Consider the following 24,369-nt stretch of genomic DNA (forward strand, 5'->3'; position numbering starts at 1 on the left):
CTAACGGCCTAATTTATGCACAAAAATTGAACGAAAAACAAAAATGTAACACATAAACAAACGACAACCACTGAATTACAGGCATCTGACTTGGGACAGGCACATACATTTTGAATGTGGCGGGATTCAAAATTCAAGTCCAATTGATACAAAATTCAAGTCCAATTGATACAAAATTCAAGTCAAATTGATACAACATAAAAGTCAAAAAGTGTAAAAAAAAATATTTTAATAAATGTTGAAAATACTATTGTGTTTGTGAGTTGAAAACTACTTAAAATTGTAGAAATATTCAAAAGTAGCTCTCGCGTTTTTGTTCTGCGGCTACGTTAACGGAACACCAATCAAGTAATCGATCTTCATGACTATGGCTTCAATATTTAATGGTATAAAATATCATGTTCTGCTTGTCGTAGACTCAAAAAGACTTCAAGTTGGAATAGATCTACGAAGACTAAAGAACGTTCATGTGTGGTTTAGCAATTGTACATGCCCACGACACCGATGTCCAAATATTGTTCGGAAGATTTTTTGAGAAGTTACGATGCGACCGGACATGTAAAATTAAACTGTTACAGTATATTACAGAACACAAAACTGGCTATCTTTGCCGTAAATACAAGTTAAAAACCGGACATGGTTTACATTAAAGCTAAAAATCCCAATCCCACGGCATCAAATAATTTAAAAAAAAAAACCATATGACCTTTAACATTGGAGGGCTAAACTAGCATTGAGCCGTGTCCAGGTCCGAAATAGAAAATAAAGAGATGTGGAGTAAATGTACACGGGACAAAATCGCACACAATATATAGAAAAAATACAAATTATTAATGAACAGGGCTTTTATTTCTGTTCTTCATCTTGAAAGGAGATGGAGGGTCTTCAACGAGGAACTAGACCATTGATCCTCATTATACAAAAGTAACATAGGTTAGTGCATCGGACTATACAAAAACATAATTTTCTGGTTCGATCCCCGTTCCGAGGAGAAAATTTCCAATCCACTATTAATAAATATGTTTAAACTAACAATAGCCTTTCTTTCATCATCCTACATATGTCTTTTGATATTGTTCATACATGTAAATACTAAAAGTCTTACACTGTATCTATATATTTTGCTCTGAGACCAGAACATAATAAAACAGATAAATTAAAACTTGCGCTTTAGATTAAGAAAGGGTCTGAAAGATTTTGTATCATTTTTTCTAGTTCTTCTGGGGTCCTTGAGCCCTTCCCTCGCCAACAATATATAGTTTGCTTTATTTGTAAAAGAGGCTAGTTACGCTTCAGTATTATCATCTTAGATTATCCTCTCCAAACTTAAAAGTAAAGATCACGAACCCTTATTGTTTAGATTGATAAAAACTTTTGCAGCCGTCGACATTATCTTCGATTAAAGTAGTATTGATCTGACAACCGCTGTGCATGTATACTTTAACGACCTTTAAATGAATGACAAATGACAACATTGTCATTTTTTGAATGACAATTAAACAGTGTTGGAAAGATAAAATAAATAAACTTTCGTTTTTCGTTTTTTGTTTTTGTGAAATCAAAAATGAAAAATGAAAATACTTTTGTTTTTCGTTTTTTGTTTTGTGAAATCAAAAACGAAAAACGAAAACACTTTTGTTTTTCATTTTGGTTTTTAAGAAATCAAAAACGAAAAATGAAAACACTTATGTTTTTCGTTTTGGTTTTTAAGAAATCAAAAACGAAAAATGAAAACACTTTCGTTTTTCGTTTTGGTTTTTAAGAAATCAAAAACGAAAAATGAAAACACTTTCGTTTTTTGTTTTTGTTTTTATATATTTCAAAACGAAAAACGAATGGACGCAGATATACACAGACCCAAGTACTAGAGTATCGCTCGGTAAATTCAACGAGTTATCGATTAGTAAAGTTTGACCGAGTTGACATCCCTGGTAAAAGCAGTGCAGAACAATGACAGCTCTAACCTGGTAAAAAAAAAGTTTAAAATAATAAGAAAGCTGCAATCATCTCTTTTTTAAGAAAGATATATTCTAAACCGACTCTAATCATCACTGTTTAGGCGTTACCATTCACTGACATATGAAGGATGGCATAACTGTGTCCTCCACATGATATTCAAGTGAGGAATTGCTCGTGTGTTGAATGAGGTTAAACATCCCCAGTTTCTCATTGCAACGGAAATTGTTATATCCTTTGGAATCGTATTACAAGATGGCAATTGATAGTCACTCCTGCAAATAAGTAAGAGTTGAAATAACAAACCGCAGTTTAAACATTCAAATTATTTATTTGGAATACTCATGAACGATCACCTTAATCCGATGAGGCAAGCCGTACCAAAAAGTTTCAAACAGTTTGTTCTTTTGTTATGCTGTTGGGCCTCCTGTTTAAAGAATGAGTCGAGTGCTAACAAAAATGTTAAATTTCATAACATTCTATTCGTTCATATTTCATGACAGAAGCCTATAATTTAGTGGTAAATAGTGGTTGTTATCAGACATATCTTTATTATGTTATTGATTTTAACATAAATCAATCCGTAGTTTTTATGAATGAGAACAAAACAGTATCTCAAAATGTATTTTTCATAAAGTTAAAAAGATTGATATAATTAATGGAAACAAATGTTTATATTTTATTATGTTATGTGTATTTTCATAAGTGTTTCACAGGGATACTTTATTGAAGCTTGAAAAAACAAGCAATCTGAAGAAGAAGAATATATATTTGTTGTTAAAAAATAAATATTCAGCTATGTATAAAATATTCTCTTTTCATTCTGTATTATTACCAACGATTTATACATTATTTTATAACAAGTTATGACTAACTTCTTAATGCAAGCTTCTGCTTCAATAAAACTTCCCATAAAGCTATAAACACAAGCCAAATGGTAGTGTAGGTCAGGATAAGACTCTACCAGTTCTTTCAAACAATCAGCAGCAACTTGAAGCCATGACAAATGTTCACCTGTAAAGAAAAAAAATTTAAACTATAACATAGCCACCAAAAATTCTACAAGGAAACCTACATCAAATTATAAAAGTCCAGCTTTTTCTGAATATTATACCATTAATAATTTGCTTTATCATTTTCCATAACGGCAATTGCTACATAAGAGATGTAATTTACTAAGATAACAATACTCTTCAGTCAAAGAGATATTGATGACGTCATGACAAAAACTTGAAGGTCCTTTGGAAGGGTTACTAGAGTCTGCAACACTTGTGACATAAAGGAGGGGCGAAAGATACCACAGGGACATTCAAATTCATATGCCGATAATAAACAGACAACGCCATGGCTAAAAAAGAAAAAAAGACCAATGGACAAACAATAGTACCCAAAACACAACATAGAAAACTTAATACTGTGCAACACTAACCCCAACAACAACTGGAGTTGATTCATCGTGTTACTCCTATTATGTATGTTGATACGAAAATTCAGTGATTTGGCATCCCGGAATATTGGTTTGAAAATAAACTCATATTTAGCAATCAGACATAACCAAATTTGTAAATTGTCGGTTATTAAAATAATTGAATCCTAAAACATGAGTAAAATGAGATTTTTTTAAAGTGAAAAACGTTTTTCGGAAAATAGGTTCACAATAAGAAAATAAGAAAATTTGGTATGATTCCCAATATGACAACTGTCCAATGAAGACCAAATGACATAGAAGTTTACAACAATATAACACCGTACGGCCGTAAAATCATCAAAACCCACACCGCATTGTCAGTTACTATGTGATTGTGTATAAAAGAGGGACGAAAGATACCAAAGGGACAGTCAACCTCATAAATCTAAAACAAACTGACAACGCCATGGCTAAAAATGAAAAAGACAAACAAACAACAGCACACACGACACAACATAGAAAACTAAAGAATAAACAACACGAACCCCACCAAAAAACTAGAGGTGATCTCAGGTGCTCCGGAAGGGTAAGAGGGGCGAAAGATACCAGAGGGACAGTCAAATTGATTAATCGAAAGTAGACTAACCACACCAATATATCGTAACAGACTTTTGAACTTGTATTGTATCAAAGTTTTTTTTAATCCTTCAACCATCAATTTCAATGTATAAAGGTGTTTGATTTGATTTAAGATACATACATATTTCTTACCAAGATTCTCTAAAGACTCATTATTTGTATAGTTGGTACAATGCAAATAGATAAATGAATCTAGTTCTTATGTTATATAATTTAAAATATATTGGGCATAGTAATACATTGATATGATATATAGATTCAGAACATTAAAATTACTTCATGTTCTAACATGAGAATGCTGAAAACTGTTATTACAATTCTTCAAATCAGGTTCACAGTGATATTTCAAGCGCAGAGGAAACACAAGCACCTTACTATAACCCCAATTCGGCCTCTAACACTGGATCGAGCGGGATTCTTTCCTAGCAGTTTAAAGATTTAAAAAGATTACTGTTACCTGTCCACCAGTAACCATGGAAACACAACATCGCTTCGATAAAGGCACATTCACTTCCCTCTTTGTGGAAATAGAGGGATGATATGATACTATTCCAGTGACTTTTGGACTTTCTTGCTTTCTCTTCGTTCAAAATCCTTTAAAACAAAATTCGAAATAAAAAAAAAACATTAAACACAAAAAAATTACACAGTTACCAAACAAAATTCAGTTATTTAAAATAAATTAGAACACACGTGATATCGCGGGCATTTAGTGCGTGGTTGAAATATGTTAACTGTTATAGGATGATGTTTTGTAAAATGTTTAATGACTGAAGAATTTCATGAAAGTTATCAAAAGTTATAGGTACTTTGGGACTGGACATATTTATTCAGCCCTCCCCTTTATCCAAATTCCGTTATTTTTGGTATTCTGTCACCAACAGGTCTTCAATGTAGCGAGAAATTCCCGCACCCGGAGGCGTCCTTCAGCTGGCCCCTAAACAAATATATACTAGTCCAGTGATAATGAACGCCATACTTATTTCCAAATTGTACACAAGAAACTGAAATTAAAATAAAACAAGACTAAAAAAGGCCAGAGGCTCCTGACTTGGGACAGGCGCAAAAATGCGGCGGGGTTAAACATGTTTGTGAGATCTCAACCCTCCCCCTATACCTCTAACCAATGTAGTAAAGTAAACGCATAACAATACGCACATTAAAATTCAGTTCAAGAGAAATCCGAGTCTGATGTCAAAAGATGTAACCAAAGAAAATAAACAAAATGACAATAATACATAAATAACAACAGACTACTAGCAGTTAACTGACATGCCAGCTCCAGACTTCAATTAAACTGACTGAAAGATTATGATTTCATCATATGAACATCAGGCACAATCCTTCCCGTTAGGGGTTTAGTATCATACCATTTTGATAAATATTCCTAAAGTAATGAATTAGAGCAGTTCTCGCTCGGACACACACTCCATAATCTAGTATATTATAAGAGCATAAACCTGAATACATGTATACATAGTATACCGAAAAACGCGAAATAATTGTCCTGTTCCCAAATACTATTATGTGCAATTCAAAATGCTCCTAAACGGAAGACTTGTCTAAAAGTCTGTCCGGTGACGGAAACAATACCCGGACGCCTTTATTTTCGTTTTTCTCTTAAAATAACCCGAACTGAATAATCATAAGCAAGAATAACAAATGCGACTATGCATGGTTCCTATAGAATACAGAGGCATCATGTTTGTCTTTCGTATGTATCATATATTCTTGATTTTAACTTTTTTTGTTATCATTCAAAAATAACGAGCATGCCACACTTATTTGGAACAGATAAATTTCCTTAAAAAACCTATCACACACAGAATTACCATGAAATCGTATGCTATCAAGAATAAACATGAACCATATTTCTTGGAAAATAACGGAGATTAAAATTATTGAACTTTTGCCTATATAAAAAATCCCTTATTTTGAAAATAAAATTTAATTTATGTAATGGTTTGTTTATATCATAATAAAGTTGATTGACATTAGGAATATTTTAATGAAAGATGAAAACTTGTCAGAATAACAGTGTAAATGATTTTTATTTTCATTTTTCTTTAAAAAAAAAAAACAATTTTATAAAACGACCAGCCACTAATGTTTATAAACCACATCATTACCTATTTCATTAAAAATTTAACTCTCACATTGGGTGACTGTCTATTCACCGCTGATCAATCATATTAGCCATGAAATATTTGACCTACCTAATGAGGTTTATTTACAATTGGCGAATAACATATGTTCCTGACCACTACCTATAGCTGCTTATGATCATTCAGATTTGCCAGTTGATGACTGACCATTTTCTACTTTGCACTATGTTCATTACTGGTTTACATCTTTGGCTGATGACTACACCTAATCACTAAGGTTGGAAACTATATTTGTGACTGAGTCCGAAAATTCACCCGTTATCAATCAGATTAACAACTGGCATGTCTGACATGTCACTGCCTACCCCTGGTCATTCAGGTTGGCCAACAACATCTGTGTCTGACCACTTATCTGGTCTGCTGCTGTACAATCCCTGAATTTTTCCTGCGCCATATCACTAGCCATTCTGTAAAATCTAGCAGCTAGATCTCCCTCACCCACTTGAGCATGCATTCGGGCTAATTCATTTATATACAATGCTTTAATTCTCCCTACAAATATCAAAACTGATTTAAGACAGATACCATTAACACATAAAACAATTGACTACAAAGATAACATTTAAAGGACACAGCCGTTTTGTTTTTCTTTAAACAAACAAATAAGTTATTGAAAGAATATATGAAATGTTGCGTAATATCTCTAGAAACACTGGTATTTTGTAACAGTTGGGACATCCACAAAAAATGGAACTCGAAAAGATTTGGTCGCTACATGATTTAAAATATTTTACGTGTTACCCACTGGTACAAGAATACCACTGTTTCTAGAAATATTTAGGAACATTAACCCGTTACATCTACATGACGGTCGCTAATTTTTGAACTTACGTGGATCTAAAATAGGTTATTATATATATTTCTTTATTTATAAAATCTTCCCCTCAGATAAGTCTGATACCGTGCAATAGTCCATCCAGAATGTACGTAGCTATTAAACTGTAGGGTTAGAAGTCCTCTTCTGTAGAAACAATTGAAAAACTGGAAATTTTCATATTGAGCATTTTCTGAATGTATGTCCCTTTGAACAATAGTTGGTCAATGATTCTGTAATTAAGGGAATTTATATTAATCTCATAAACTGATGTGTGTCATTAGATCAGAGTCATGAATGCAGATGAGAACCTTCCTCAACTTTGAAACACCATATACGGCTAAGATTGTTATGGTTCTGTAATAGGAAAGTGTTTCTTTCATTCTTATAAAATGTCGTTGCCCTGGGAAAGGATACATGTTTATCGGATTAGTACTTTCCTCCGGTTTGAAACTAAATTTACTGTAACTATAACATTCATTTTTGTGACTCCAGCAACAAATGTAAATGAAAAAGTTTGATAATTTTGAATAATTTACCGTCAATAAAGCTAGTGCAATGGCTATTACTTCCTTATAAGATATCATACTAAATTAAGTAGGTAATACCATGTTAAGAGAAAAAAATATATTTATTTTAGGGGCAATAATGTTACGCTTTTGTGTGGCTTAATTATAACTGATAAAAATAAAATTTTTGTTTGTCTGTTTGTCCTATTCGTTTTTAGCAATGACGTTGTCAGTTTATTTTCGATTTATGAGTGTGAATGCCCTCTGGTATCTTTCGTCCCTCTTTTGTTATCAATTCGTTTGATGTGTTTGAGTTTTTGATTTTGCCATTTGATTAGGAACTTTCCGTTTTACAGTTAAGTCTGCCTCATATCTTGACTTACATCTAGAAATTGAGGGTGAGTTAAAAACAAAACTTTACGACAAAAGAGATGATTTTAGCTTCCAATTGTGAGCTTTCCATTTAAAGTTCCAAATGGTGAAGTTGAAACCATCACTTCGTAAATTTTACTGCCGACATCACAAGTTGGTTGACCGTTATGGAATATCCGTTGCATTGAATATATCGAATATATTCCTTATGTCGTAACTACAATCCCGTTTCCTTTTCACTAGATGTATTTACTGGCTTTGTAAAAACATAATCAACGCGACATGTGGAGCAGGATCTTCTTACCCTTCCGGAACACCTGACATCCCACCCGTTTTTAGTGGGGTTCCTGTTTCTTTTTTGGAATTTGATGCGACTGTCATACGGTCCGAGTACACAGTTATTTCGTAGTGCATTTCTTTTAGACAATAAATGAAAATTTAAAAAATCCCACCTGCGCTTTCTCAATAATATTTTTACAGTGTGTTGTACTACTTTTGGGACAAATTATATCAAAATTATAGAAAACTTCATCAGCTCTAACTCAAAATATGGACAATTTTATGTTAACTAAGGGGGTCTTAAAATCTTTTGACAACTTCCGAAGTGCTAATTTTTTACCTTTTTCAGCTGGACCTAATCACTACTTTACATTAATATTTATGACCCAATTTTTTTTTCAGTGTCATTTCAACCCCCAACTTGCTATATGAGGCATAAAACATGGAGAAATAAATTTGGAAGGGGTATAACAAAAATTGGCAAGTAACACACTGTCCACACTAAGGACTATATTCGTGGACAACGAAAATCAAAGGACGATAACTGTGTACTCGGACCTAATAGGATAGAAAAAGTTGACCAATCTTAATAAAACTTGGTATGACTAAAGCTTAATATATTATAAGACTGCTTACAAAGTTTCATAGCAATAGGATATATATTATAGACAATATGATTAATTCTATATTCAACTTTGCGTGTTAAATTTAGACGTTAAAATTGAAAAATTTCAAATATCAACATTTGGGGCTTTTAAAATTTAAATATTGCAAAAAAATACTTTTAAAATGCCTTAATATATAATATATCATGTATTTAAAGCAATAGAGTACTCATTTGATATATCAGACTTAGCATAATTATTCAAAAGTCAAATTTATATGAGCTTGTGCCTAAAAATGAAGGTTTTCCAATGAAGGGGGGCCTTACATAAAGATGTAATATTTTCCAGCAATTTTAAATTTGTGAAGCTTTTTGATTATAAATAATCCTTAAATATGTATTAAATGTACTTTAAATGGAAAGAAAATTTACAAATAACATATCATATTAGTTTAAAAGGGTCTTAGGCCAAGTAAGACTAAAAATAATTTAGGGTCAATTTAGGCCGTGCACATATTTACATTTAAAAATGCATATTGAAGCTATAGGAAATAAAAATTTGTGTCTTTTCAATCATTTCTATACTCAGGTGACATGATACAATAAATCTAAGCACAAAAAGGCTCTTACATTCAACTTTTTTACCAGACAGTATGGTCTGATACAATGATTTTTCACTTTGTAGTAAAAAACTTGCATGCAATTTTAGTCTCAACAGGCTTATATTTGAACCACATGCTATCCTACAGAAGTAAAGAAAGATATTATGTGAAATAAAACAGGTACAAAAGACATTGTTAAGTGCTTTTTATACAAATTTAGTGAGGGCTTTATTATGGACTTCAACTTTTATGTGCTATGCTCCTCACATTTAACTTGATCCAAACAGGGCGTTAGACGAGGGTCATTTATACAACACATTTTGCTCATATTGTCTGAGATAATCTTCTTTTCTGTAGATTCAGAGTTCACAAATGAGTAATACAACTGGATTAAAGCATAGAAACACAAAAATTGACACATGAAAACATGTCAGATAGAAAGTCAAAATGCCACTTATGCATCAACATTGAAAAAGCTATGAAATGCTTATGTTGACCATATAATGCCAAAATTGGTCATTTTTGCAGAAATTCTATCAAATAAAAGTTTAAATCCTTTAGTTTTATGCTATTTGACAAATTGACACCATCAAATCATTCAGGGAAGTTGCCAAAGTACAGATTCTATATTTCCTGATTTCACCTCTTAGGTCCGAGTACACAGTTATTTCGTAGTGCATTTCTTTTAGACAATAAATGAAAATTAAAAAAATCCCACCTGCGCTTTCTCAATAATATTTTTACAGTGTGTTGTACTACTTTTGGGACAAATTATATCAAAATTATAGAAAACTTCATCAGCTCTAACTCAAAATATGGACAATTTTATGGTAATTAAGGGGGTCTTAAAATCTTTTGACAGCTTCCGAAGTGCTAATTTTTGACCTTTTTCAGCTGGACCTAATCACTACTTTACATTAATATTTATGACCCAATTTTTTTTACAGTGTCATTTAACCCCCAACTTGCTATATGAGGCATAAAACATGGAGAAATAAATTTGGAAGGGGTATAACAAAAATTGGCAAGTAACACACTGTCCACACTAAGGACTATATTCGTGGACAACGAAAATCAAAGGACGATAACTGTGTACTCGGACCATACACGTGAGAGGTTTAAATAGCTTTAAAACCATGTTTAATTCACCATTTTCTACATTGTCTGTACCAAGTCAGGAATATGACAGTGAGTTGGTGTCCATTCGTTTGATGTGTTTGAGCTTTTGATATTGCCATTTGATAAGGGACTTTCCGTTTTGAATTTTCCTCGAAGTTTAGTATTTTTGTTATTATAATTTTTGTCTTTCTTTTTGCTGTGTTTTGTCTTGTTTTTATAGGTCTCTATTCGAATATTGTTTCTCTCTTTGGAATCAGAAGCCTCTAGTTTACCTCTCCTTTCTGTATGCACTAAAGCCAAGAAATGATCTGTAGCAAGCTTTAATTCTCCTCTGGCCCAATAAACATACGGCATGGCTATATCAAAACAGACTTTGGTTCCAACTGGAAATCTGCAAGGTATTATTTATTAATTGAGCATTTTAGAAACTAAGCCCCAAAGCATATGAAGCGGGATTATTGTTCAAAAGTTAAGATATAATTTATGTTTGCTTATGCAAAAATTAGCAAGGTCATTATTTTTATTACTACATACCTTTTCTGAAGGATATGCTTCACTCTGCCTTTCAAGGTACTGTATCTGTTTGGTTCAATATACGATGGAGGTATCATAGAATCAATGGATGTGGCAAATACTAAAATTAAGAGATTACTGTAATGAAATTGAAACTATGCGGACATGCTTCGGTAGCTATAGTTTACTGTAACAAATTTAGTTTTCCGGGCGACGCGTTATCTCTATTATATTGAGAGAAAAAAAACATTCAATTTTAGTCATTATTTCGGTGTAAACATTCCGCGAATGATGGACTTCTTTGGCACCTAAACCACGTGACGTCATATGCTTGGTTTCGGTGTGAAGTAAGTACAAGGCTTTTTCTGGCTTCTTATCGGCCACAACATGTAATACATTTGATAATAAGAAGATTACTATGTGTCAATATATTCCGGAATTCAAAATGTCTTCCTCCCTAACTCTCTGACAGAGAGATAGACAATTATACGCTGACTGTCATACCATCAGGAACATTGATACACAAAACAGCATAAGAATAAAACATAATTTACTGTAAGAAAAAAGTATGATTAATGAAGATAACATGAAGTTATTGGAGTCATTCGGAACAATTCAATGTTTGTCATTCTCATAAACTAAACAGAAAACATTAAAGTATCATGAAAATGTAACAGTTTTTACATCATTCAAGGATGAATAGAATCATTTTTGTTCTCAATTTAATGCAGTAATTTATATACTTAACATAGATTAAGAATTTCAAATAAGTTATGCTACGAAATCCTAACAAAATTTTCAAACACATAACCATATATCCTAGTCTTGATACCAACAATATTATTAACCTATTTCCTTGTTTCTAAGTTTTAATAGATATACAGTCACACATATCTTTTGGTTTTTTTTTTTATATAAATTATCCTTTATATCGTATAAATCTACAGGGAGTGACAATTCTTTCGATGGGATTTTCGTCATAAGGTTGTACACAACGTACGATCTTACACTGAAGCAAATATGGTCATCAACTAAAGAGAATATAGCACTGAACGCTGTTCATACAATGTGAATTATTGTTTTTAGTTCTGTATATGTGCTTCATTTCTGAATTTTGACAAACCAATATTTATCTCTTTTAAACACTGAACTTTAAGCAGGTAAAGCATCCAAATTTGATTTCAATTATATGAAACATATTTTGATATCCATAAAGTAATAGTTTTACCTGACAGTCCAAGTAAACTGCTCACGTAACTTGCATCATTATCACGATTTGTGAGAACTGAAGACAGACAATAATTTGGAAGGCATACAGTCGATGTTACATGTGAATAACTGTTATAGTTGTCACCCCAGCAATAAAACGGTTGTATTAAAGGATTAGCATATCTTTTCATGTATAATTCGGTGTTCCAAATGTTTCTACAACATTGAAGAAACACTTTTTTATCACTCATACCATCTTTATCAATATGATGAACCCATCTGGTGATCGGTTTACACTTGATGTCATTGACTTGATTTTCTTCCTCTTGCTCTAAACAAGACAAAACATAAAATAACCATTTTAACTGGTTTTTGTGAAGAGTTGTTTCTGTAAACATGTCACGATACAATTTTCTGAATGCCTTACACAATGTATTACTTTCTGAAACCAATCCTTTAGAGCTCATAAGACAAAGTTCGGCAAGACTTGGAACCTTTTTTCTAACACTAAGATCGCTCTCGTGTATATCCTCCTTTACTCCACTAAGCTCTAAGTTATCATCTATATAAGGTAACGGATAACAATCACTCCAGTACGTTTTACTCTTAAAACGTCTTTTTCTCTTTTGTTTTTTATTTGGTGCTCTCGTTTGCTGTGATGAGTGCGTACTTTTGCATTTTAAATTGAATTTATCAGAATTACTGCAATTACTATCAGTGTCCTTAGCACGAAATTCTTCATTTTCATTACTCATCTCATCAAATTTATTGATGTTTTCTTCACTATCTGCGTCAATATCAGTATCATTTTTCCCACTTTCATCACTCCAATCGTCTGATTCACTTTCTGCACTTGTATTATATTCCATACTTTCAGTTTCAATACTTTGCTGAAGACTCTTGTCTGATCTTTGGCTTATTTCTTGAACAATGCAAGCTGACGAGTCCTGTTGTACCTGTAAAGTCTCCGGTTTCCTATTTTTCCATTTCCTTCTAAGACGTGTTGGTTTTGCTGGGCCTTCTTCCCATGACAAAAGTCTTGTATATGATATTCTGTGAGACCTCTGTTCAACCAGCCTCTCCAAACACCTTGCTTCATCCATCTTGTACAAAATGTCATTCTAAAAATAAATTTAGGCCAACGTGTTTTATTTCAAACAATGTCAAAATCAATTGTCTTTCTCAGTAACTGTTGTATGTCTATGTCGTAGTTTTGACCACACTAAACTGTTCACATATTTCGTTTGTTTTGTTTTATTCTCATCATTAATAACTCTTTAAAAGACGATTTTATACCCAATGAATTAATAGTAGGTGTGTTGGTATGATAACTGAAGTGTAAAACTTAGGGTTAATATATTGAAGGATGGATGGAAGGACATAATATGATTTCAGATATTACAACGTATTGTGAACAATTTTTTCTATGTTATCTTTGTAATACTCCTAAATATATTCCTAATATACAGTCATGGGACAAAAGTGAGATCTCACTCAAAAAATGTCCTATCATTTCAACTAAAATGGCTGTTTTTCAAAAAAAATATTACCAAGTAACTATACGAGCGATTTTTATAAAATAGATACCAAAAGATGTAAAAATGTCTGAAGTTTTATAGTTTTTTTAGTCATAATTTTCTGGAGTTTCGTTTTAATCGTCTGATGAGTGAAACACAAACGCAAATGTTTACAACTTTAATTTGGTTAGAATAATAGCAAACTTTTCAAGAAACGTTTTTCTTTGTGTTCATCTCGTCAGAAAATTAAAATGAGCATGAATAATATTATAACCAAATAAACAATGAAACTTCAGACATTTCTACATCTTTTGGTATCTATATTATGAAAAACGCGCATACAGTTACTTCGTAATAATTTTTTGAAAAATATCGATTTTATGCGAAATGATAAGACCTTTTTTGACTGGGAACTCACGTTGTCCAATGACGGTATTTCTATTGAAATTCGAATCTCTATTGTCATTTTTTAGAGAAAAAAAATATACGGTTAAATATTGATGTTGAAAGAATATAAACACCTTGAAACAAAACAAAAATTTAATGTAACATACTCAGCAATGTAATAGATATAGCCAAAAGTAAATAAATTATTATCTGATAATGATCATACAATTTAAGACTGTTTCAAACTTGCAATTGAAGGCAGTCATAATCATATTGACAACACTTCATTCTCTATGCTTATAGTAAATAACTAGGGGGGGAATCAGATCCGAATCAGTTGAGTAACTCTTTTTCTATCCTCACTTACACATGGACATTATCATTGAAGCGATTTATATAAATGCTTGAACTAGCTATTTCCGACTGATGATTTTGATTGTCTTTTTGGTATCGTTTGCCTCTTTTTTGAAAAGATGTAGTTGTTAAATAAACACAGAGCTGACAGATAAATTCTATTTTTTCCAAAAGTGTTTGTATATTTTTGTATCAAATCAAATTGAATTGTATATCGGGGATTTGTTTTTTTATATTCTTATCTCCTGTACGTATGTATCCGTGTATTCTTTGATTATAAATCGTAAAAGCAAATGAAATGTATTTAAAACAGTTTCTTTTTTTTTTGAATAATCAGTTAGGTTACAACTGAATGAATTCATAACTAAAATATATACTGAACAGAAATATGGAAGTTAAGGTTCATTGGCACAATAGCACTTGCACCAGCAAAGTGGAAAGGGGTTAATATGAGTTACAATAACTTGTTTCCCAAGCCACTATAAATAAATATGTTTACAGTTACATGCCTCTAACTAAAAAAAAATCATAAGGCATCTATATATAGTTGAGCCTAATGATCTTCAACAAAAAAGTGTTACCACAATATTTCAATTTCGTAAGCAAATAAACCTTCAAAAATCAAAATGACAAAGGTTGAGTAGATCCTCATAATTTTATGAGATTAATTCTTTCAAAGTTTTTTTTAAATGTTTTTTTTTTTGTTTCAATTATTTCTTTTTCCTTATAAAATAAACATATCCGTTGACACGAATTCAATGTCACTTCAATAATGTGTTATTTGCAAAGTTTTATATATATCAGGAAATTAATAAATAAAAACGTTAATTGAAATAGATTTTAAAATTTCTAGAGAAAATTCAAGATCATATGTATTTAATAAGACATTGTAAACTACAGAACCAAACAATTTTCCTTTTTTTTTTCAATACGAAGAATAAACTAAATTTGTTATTGCGATAACCGATATAATATTTCGTTTAACTCGTGAACTACATTATTACTGTTTCATCTATTGATATATATATTCAAAAAGTAATCAAAACAATGACATTCGGGAGGTTTGGGTATTCGTTTGATTTAAAACAATTTGGTCACAAATTGTCTCTTTTTCAACAAATTCTCGGCATTCATATGGGACCAAACTGTGCGCCTCTCCTTGTCGACCTCTTTTTTTTATGAGTCGGAGCGAATTCAGAAACTTTTCAAGAACAAGAAGAAAAAGGAGGTAAGATCATGCAATTGCACATTCAGATATATTGTTGATGTTCTTTCCATTACATTTTCTGTTATGGTTCCATTTATTAGTTGTTTGCTTAGTTCAAATATGTCCTTTTTATAGGAAAAGGGGGGGGGGGGTATCTTTTATAATTCCATATTATCATATTCACTGTTCATGTACAGTACAGTGACTGTCATGAATATTCGAGAAGGCTAGTAAATACTGCAAAGACAACCATTATATGCTCGCGGAGGAGGCAAATTTGGTACACTAGAAGGGTTAATTTAAGTCATACAAATAACATATTTGATGACCTTAAACAATTTGTCGACGACACTAATCTTTCCGGGGTTTCGTGAAATTAAAGAAACAACAGACAGTGCCTCCTAGAACTCAGTTTTAGACTTATACCTTGAATTGACATAAGCGGTCATCTCAGTACCAGAATCTACGATAGACGTGACTAGTTTTATTTTGAAATTATTCAGTTCCCCCACTTTAAAATCAATTAACCAGTTTCACCTAAAAATCAGATATACATTTTCCAACTCATCCGGTACTCTAGAGCTTGTAGGTACTACTTATACTTTGTATAACGTTGCCAGTGTCTGAGCAGAAAATTGATGAAAGAGTACTATGTCCAAGAAAGTCTCGTCTTTTTTTCTAAAAACATATCATTGGAAGATACCAAGACCAAGGCTTGTTGATAAATATTTCTTATCAACAACTTTAAAGACAAAACACTATGGTCGTGTTAAGATTCTAGGTACTGACGTTGTTTTATACTTTTACTGTTTAGTTTATGTTTTTATGAAATCTAGTTGGCCTGGCTCAGTACTGTATGTTGCACTTTGTAAATAAATCTGTTTCTCAAACCACGCCTCTTTTGTTGAGATTTAGAATATTTATAGATAATTAATTTTATTTACATACTGGTTCCCAGTTCTGATCTGTAGGTTGCATCTCATAGATACATAACTTGGGAATGTTACCAGAAAATATACATGTGAATATTGTTTATATTGAAATCTGTTGTAACCCTACAGTCGAGGTAGGGATAGTTAAGAAATTTAGTGTTAGTTCAAACTCTTAGAAGTTCGGGGCAAACGTTGAAAATATGCCGCACAGCCCTATTTTTGACGTTTGAAAAAAATAGTAGTGCATATGAACTTTCCATACTATGATATGATTTTTTTCAAAACTTCATAGTAAAAGTGGTACAGTTTCAACCGTAAAGGGAGTTTCTATGGGAAAATGCATTGTCAATATTTACAAAATGCAACCTGTACATCCCGTCATTGTGTTATTGTGCTATGTTAAATTTTTGTTTTCTTGCCTTTCGTTTTTGCTTATGTCCTTTGTCTACATGCTTTTTTGTTTTTTCTTTCTTGACATATTTGCTTGTTTTTGTAGTGATTTAAATTATAAGACAGTGTTGACTGCGGTACCCTATTTTGACATTTTAACTTACGTCTTTGTGTTTTGTTCACACATTGTTGTCAATATAATGGAATTTGATGTGATTGTCATACAATTAAGTTTAGCTAGCTACAGAATCATTTTTAATCCACTATTTTTAACATAAGAAAATGCCTGTACCAAGTCCTGAAAATGACAGCTGCTATCAATTATTTGAGATTGTGATTTGCCATTTCATAAGGGAATCTCCGTTTTCAATTCGGGTTAGAGTTTTTTGTTTTTTTATATTTTTCTATATAAAAGGAATTTGTAAGAAAAATGCGTTTTGTTATGAAATCGACAATCTTAAACGGACTATAGATAAGATGAATAGACAATTTTATATGATTTTTTCAATATCACACCCGTTTCATCATTACTCACGTTATTACTTCATTTAAGAATAAGCTATAAATCTACTCACCACTTAGGTATACGTCTGTTCATTTCCGCATTATTAAGCAAAGAAAATAATTCAATATCACTGTCGGCAGTAATTCACAGTTATTCTGCTTTCGGAAGATAATTAAGGAAGTTCTGTATAGAATAAAACTAAGTACTAATATTAATGTGAACATTAACATCGGAAGTACAAGGTCAACAATGTTAAAAGGTTTATTTTTAGATATATTTGAATCACCATGTATGTATTAAGGCCCACGATAGTCATTTGCTATATATACATACAGTAATCACTGATTAAATAAAGACCTCTCATGAGAACAATACATTGACCTGAGATATCATAAAATTAAATACATGTGATACAGATGAATAAAAATCTGTATTTGCAATTTTGTTAAACCAATAACAGCACACTACAGTTTTTGTATATTATTCCAGAGTTTTCAAATCCTACTAGCTACAGAGAATGACAAAATACAAAGGTTTCGCGAAAGGCAGTATTCATAAATTCCTATCTTACTTCATTTCAATGTGCATGTTTATATCATTTTTAATTTTAGAATAAAGGAATGGATACCCGAAGGCTACCCCTTTCCCCTCGTGTCTATTTAGCTATGAAAACACGGGTAAATTTTGCCAGGGAACTATAGACGACCATGGTAGATACTTAAACGCATACAGATTTACTCATGCTAATATCCAGTGCATATGTCTGTTGTTATCTGCAGAAATTCAACACGTGTTTATGATAATATGCGTTGGCATATACATGTTTAAAATAAATATCCCGATATGCAATGTGTCTGTGTCTAAAGTTGCTTGTTTTACGATACCAGAAAAGTCGTTCGATTTAAGCGTTTACTAATTGTGACAGTTTGATGGCGAGTGGTGCATGTGTACAGGAGACCCTGAACAAGTTAACGCAGTTGTCTTGCTCCTTTTTGGAATTTTTTCCATTCCCTCAGGGGTTTTTTCACCTTGATTTGTATATTCTTCATTAATGCGTGAGATTCAAACATCCGTAAACTACTGCATGCCGCATTCAATATATATGTATACAAATAATTCAGGACCAAGAGGGAGTACCTTGTAACAGGAGCCTACAGAAAACACACGATTAGCGTATACCATTTCCTCTTCCCTTTTCGTATGATCTATGATATCAAAATTATCTACCAGATAAATTTATCACAATCAAACAGGTAAATAAAAATTTGTAACAGAGGAAGATCTTTGATAGTACTAGATGATTCTTTTTTATTTTTTTATTCAGGAGGAAATGTGTTTCAAAAGTTTTGAAGAGTACATAAGGAGAAGTCTAAGTTTATAGAAGTTAATGTAAAATAAGGAAAATAAAGTTTGCCTAAATTTTATGACAGGAATAAATTAGTGTTCAGATACGAAGGGTGTTTCCTCTGATTAAGGTGTAATTTATTCAAACGGTGGATTGAAGTAATTTCCAAGATAATACACGGGTGAGAAACAGCATTTTGATATGAAAACAAAAGATGATTGGCATTTTTTTAGGGTCGACATATATCAAAAGTGACGAGGACATGTTTCTTAAATGGTTAAATTTATGTTTTGTTCGAATGTGCATTATGCACATACAGAAAAACCCTAAAGACCATAAATGATTGAGTTTCCCCATAAGAAAGCAGTAAAATATGATTAAAGGAGATTGACCTTCTATACAATGTATTACTGATTTACGTTTAAATATTTAATGCTTTATGAATGAGAATATTCAAATTTTCTTACCGTTATCGACCAATCATCTGTAACTTCAATATACCATCACGGATGAAGAAGTCAGTCAGATATTAATAGCAGACTAGGTTGTTTACACTTTTAAATTGTATTTAAACCCTTCGAGGTTTGTGTATGACCAAATTAATTTGTTTCGATATTGAAAGTAATTGTAATACGATAGGACATCATGATACAGGAAGTTTTTATATGTTATTCTGTTTCTAAAATTAGAACTTCCTTGTTGAGCGGAGGGTTGGTTAAATTTTTGTCATTGAAACCACTTTTATACGTTCCTTTTTCATGTTTTTGTTTTTCACTTTTACCGTTATTCTCAACTACAATTAACAATTATTTTTAATTTTCTCCTTTTAATTTTTTGCTTATTTGATATCTTTTCTGTTTATACTATTTTCCTATATTCTCCATTTTCCCAATGGCTCTATCCTAGTATAATATGGTTTATTAATTAGTTTAAACCCTAAACCCCAACTTTGATTTGACTTCTGGCAAAACAAAATCTTAAATTGACACCTTGTTAGTAAATATTTTGGCTTGGTACATCTATAATGCTTCACACCCTTCTAAATTATTCACATTTTTTCTCTGATTATATGATTAAAATTAATTTTATATTATTGGGATTTTGCATAAGTTGTATAACTATTGCCGTTAACCGGTTTGGTGGTCAGTCTTTAGGCTTATTGCACGATTTTTGGTTATCGATGACTAAATAGTAACAAAACAAACGCACGTCATATATATAGGGTATTTTTTTAACAAAAATATTAGTAATCAAGTTGTTATATAGTACAGTATTTAAATGTGTTGTATTTATTTTGAAGATTTTATTTTGTAACATAGCTTGTCACTGTTGAACATTCTGTATACAGATGATATTAAGATCTATACATACACATTTGATTTTTTGACAGTTTCGCCATAAATCAGTGAGCCATATGATAGGCATCATTTTTGTATATCCCGCACCTCTGTTATTTAAATAATTATCATTCCGGAAGTTATTCCGAGCTTTTACAATTGAAATGTTCTTAGCATTAGTGCATACCGGTTCATTTTATTGCGACGTTCGAAAAGGTTTTCTAAACCTTGTCATATATGAAAGAGGCGATGGCTAAAGTTTTTCTAATAATCTGGTGTATTATCCTGCAATTAGGTAAGTAGTTTTGTTTTATTAGAAATTATACATAAAAAATGCGATATCAATGTTAATGTATAACGTTTTCTTGTCAATATGTTACTACATACTATGATAAAACTCTGAATGGGGGTTAACGAGATACAGACTAGTGAGCATATAATACTTATAAAAGGGTCGTAAGTAACAGAAGTTAAAGAAATCTTACAGAAAAAGAAGCAAATAAAATACAGAAAAGAGAAAACTGGGGTGTAAATAATAAATAATTTCAAATTTGTTATGTTGAACTCGTTAAACTGTTATGTTGACATTGACTATAAGTGCAAGGTAAAATTTTAAAATTCAATTCGCGTCATTTGAATATAGTCTTGTGTTTATGACAATTTAAAAACAACTTTATAAATATAGATTTTAATAACATGAGTAAAATAAACCGTGTCAATTTGCCGTACATGAGACATTCTTTTGACGGATTTCTTTATCAGTGACTATCGTTTTGTAAATGTTGCCTTGCTATATAAATCATTTATTCATAGGTATGTGTTCAGTCAATGCATAGAATGCTCTCATTTTATGTAATATTATTGACAAATATTCATAAATTAAATGCTAATTTGTACAACGTCCTTAATATAAAAACGCTACTACAATAAAAGTCTATTTTGATGTAAACATATCTAAAATTACATGTATTCAATATAAGATATAGGGGCACCAAATTACGACAGGTAGATCTGCATCACAGTGAACACAGAAATAATCGAAACCATGTAGCTGTTTAAAATCTAAAAATGTCATTTTCAAACACTATAGATAAACAAGTGAAAGGAATGTTTTATTACGGGTTTTTTTAACAATAGTAAATGGTAGAATTTTCGATAATTAAGCAATAGCTTTAGGTAGAGTGAAATGAATATCGGACTAAAATAAAAGGAATCCAACGACCCCACAAGTTTTTTTCATTTGAATAATATTTGAATGTTTACTTTATCTATTTTTATACAGAGTTATTAAACGATAGCTATAGAGTTTTAAGATAAGATATAGGAATATATCTCTTCTCTTATAGTGTGAGCTCAGAAATGATCAAAATGGGATCAATGTGCTTGTGTTATTGCTTCTGAGCATACTATTTCAATTCATTATACATTATCTGAATTATCTGATTTTATATAAAGAAAAGATGAAAACGGTAATCGAATACACCAAAAAATATTAATCGATTGCGTATGTCATTAATCGTGCCCATCCTTGATCTATACGATTTTGTTTCTGATATTTTACCATCAATATGGCAGACAACCTCCGATCAACCTATGTCTTTATCAGTTATTACTCATTAACAGGTTTAGTCCAAAGACGCGATTAACAGTTAACATAGGTAATGAGAAGACTTTTTTTTATAATGAATTCCTTTTTTACCTTAATCCCTCTAATAACATATCTGTCTGTGTAAATGATTACTTATTTTCTTTGATATTCATTTGTTTTTGCTTCTACAGGTTTAATAAAGGCCACATACAGTAAAATGAATGAACAGACCGTCAACGTTATAGATTATTCCATGAAAAATTTGACAGTAATGCCTATTTTCCAGCAAAATTCTACAACTGATATAAATCTGCGTGGAAATTTATTACAGGTAGTTCCCGCATTGTCTTTCCAACAATCGAAAAAACTAAAAAGCTTAGATTTGTCTATGAATAAACTAGACCTGATTGAACGGGGAGCATTCGCGGGACTAACAGAACTTATATATCTCTCCCTTAGAGATAATAGGTTAACGTCAAATTCTCTCCATGTGGGAATATTTCAAGATTTGATCTCGCTCCAGGATTTAAACATACATGTAAACTTTTTCTCTTATGAATATACACTTTTTTTGCAGTCCGAAATATCGCATTTAAAGTCATTGGTAAGGCTAGGAATTGATCTTCGCGGACAACTCCAAATAAATAAATGCTTTTGTAAATTATCTGAATTACAGGATCTTGAACTTGTTGGATTGCGGAGATATTCAGACAATTTATTTCAAAACTTGAAGTGTCTTAAAATAGAAACATTATCACTTGATTCTGTCGTTTTACTAGCACCAGATACGTTCATCTACTTTCCAACGTTAAAGACACTAAGGATACGTATTGTGTATAGATTTGCTACGTACGACACTATAATCAGTATATTTAATTCTTTTAAGGTTTTCAAAGGTAAAAATATGACAGAAATAAGTATCTATGGTAATCCACTTAGAAACGGGTTTGTGTTAGGCCACAGGCATTTCGCAGTTCTTCAAGAAATATGTCTCCAAAAATTAAATTTGATGGCTGATAGTATACTTGGCATACAGTTTGGACCTTTTTTTAAATATGGATATACGGACAATTGCTTAGAAGAATTAAACATAAATTTAATGTTTGACAGCACAGATAGTTATGTTTTTGCATTTTGTGCGTTTAAACACTTGAAAATATTGGGAATTCCACATGTAATATTTAAAGACAACAGACTAGAACGATCGACACAAAATGATGTATCTTACTCGTTTTGCCTTCCAAAAACTTTAGAACAATTGGACTACCACTCGAACGTTAAATCATATAGTACGAGGAGAATTGCTAATCTAACTATTCTGAATGGGTCAAATTTAAAAGCTCTTAATATGGCTAACGTTACAGTCCGAGATTGCAATGGCACAATTTATGGCATTGAAAATCTAGAGTATTTGGACATGTCGGGATTTGACTGCAGAGTTTTGAGTGAACATCTCCTGTCACATTTTCCTAAATTGATTACTCTTATTGCACAAGATGCTACTCTTGGAATCGGTTTGAATACCCTTAAAAATGCATCAGAATTTCTAAAGATCAATGCAGATCTAAAACATATTGACCTGATGAAAAATAGCATAAAATCTTTACCAGATGGCTTGTTCAATCATCCTTTTAGACAAAAGCTTACTATTATTTTAGACAGAAACAACTTTCAATCACTTCCAAACTTTCCATCGAAACCAAATACATTTCAACTTATCAGTCTGAAATACAACAGAATTTCTTGTCTAAGCGAAGACGATATGGCTAAACTTAACATTATAAAACCTTCAAGTATATTTCTTCGTGGAAATCCGATGGAATGCTCTTGTAATACATTAACATTTCTTACATGGGTGCAACATTCAGGTCTTATAAGTGATGTCCATGAAATAGAATGCATCAGCCAAAATGGGACTCTTGTAATTTTGTCTCAATTCTTGCAAAACCTAAAAACATATGAAATCAGTTGTCAATCGAAACTATGGATAACATTGGCAAGTTGCATTAGTGCCTTCATTATTTTGGCTTTAATTTTTGGAATAGTTTACTATCGCTACCGATTTGCATTTGAGTATTTCTTTTTAAGAATAAAGATGAAGCTTAGGCATTACCAGCCGCTTTCGGAAGAATTTATCCATGATGCGTTTATTTCATACAGTCACAAAGACATATCATGGGTTAAAACTCTCTACGACAATTTACAGTCAAAAGGCTTCAGCCTCTGTTTATACCACAAGGATTTTAAAGTAGGGAAGCCTATTGCCGATTGCATCGTAGAAGCAATAAATTCAAGCAGAAAGATCGTATTTGTTATCACTGAGGATTTCCTGCAGAGTAGCTGGGGAACGTATGAAATAGAAATGACAAGAATGCATGCCTTCAGAGAGGGTCTTGAATCGATGGTAGTTGTTATACTGAAAGATGACATAGAAAAGGACAAACTTCCAAAGGCATTGACGGAAATTTGGTATAAAGTTGTTTGTATTGTGTGGCCATCTGATCCCGACGCTCCGTATAATTCTGAGGAAATCTTCTATGAAAAACTATGTATAGCATTATCTGACAGTCGCATTAGAATGAATGATGATAATATCCAAATGACATAGTTTAACATCA

At 31.8% G+C, this 24,369-nt stretch overlaps 1 protein-coding gene and 1 long non-coding RNA gene across 4 annotated transcripts in view; one reads left to right on the plus strand and one right to left on the minus strand.

The window, feature by feature from the left end:
• The window catches only part of LOC143075623 (uncharacterized), a 122,758-nt gene extending 103,320 nt beyond the window's left edge, over positions 1 to 19,438 (minus strand). Inside the window, exons 1-9 of one of the 3 annotated variants that reach the window (XM_076251109.1) lie at positions 19,294 to 19,438; positions 17,552 to 17,664; positions 12,209 to 13,310; positions 11,002 to 11,101; positions 10,740 to 10,858; positions 6,474 to 6,660; positions 4,461 to 4,597; positions 2,832 to 2,970; positions 2,067 to 2,231 (exon numbers count right to left, since the gene is read on the minus strand). In XM_076251109.1, coding sequence (XP_076107224.1) covers positions 2,067 to 2,231; positions 2,832 to 2,970; positions 4,461 to 4,597; positions 6,474 to 6,660; positions 10,740 to 10,858; positions 11,002 to 11,101; positions 12,209 to 13,292 — 1,931 coding nt within the window. In that variant the 5' untranslated portion in view covers positions 13,293 to 13,310; positions 17,552 to 17,664; positions 19,294 to 19,438. Of the gene's footprint in view, positions 1 to 2,066; positions 2,232 to 2,831; positions 2,971 to 4,460; positions 4,598 to 6,473; positions 6,661 to 10,739; positions 10,859 to 11,001; positions 11,102 to 12,208; positions 13,311 to 17,551; positions 17,665 to 19,293 lie in introns of those variants that run through there. The other 2 variants (XM_076251110.1, XM_076251111.1) reach the window with 2 other exon arrangements.
• Positions 19,439 to 20,081: 643 nt separating this feature from the next.
• On the plus strand, positions 20,082 to 22,855 carry LOC143075627 (uncharacterized). Its single transcript, XR_012978374.1, has 2 exons — positions 20,082 to 20,458; positions 21,943 to 22,855. It is a non-coding gene; the product is annotated as an uncharacterized LOC143075627 (long non-coding RNA).
• The last annotated feature ends 1,514 nt before the right edge of the window (positions 22,856 to 24,369 follow it).

Source organism: Mytilus galloprovincialis, chromosome 5, assembly GCF_965363235.1.
Source record: "Mytilus galloprovincialis chromosome 5, xbMytGall1.hap1.1, whole genome shotgun sequence".
Taxonomy (NCBI): domain Eukaryota; kingdom Metazoa; phylum Mollusca; class Bivalvia; order Mytilida; family Mytilidae; genus Mytilus; species Mytilus galloprovincialis.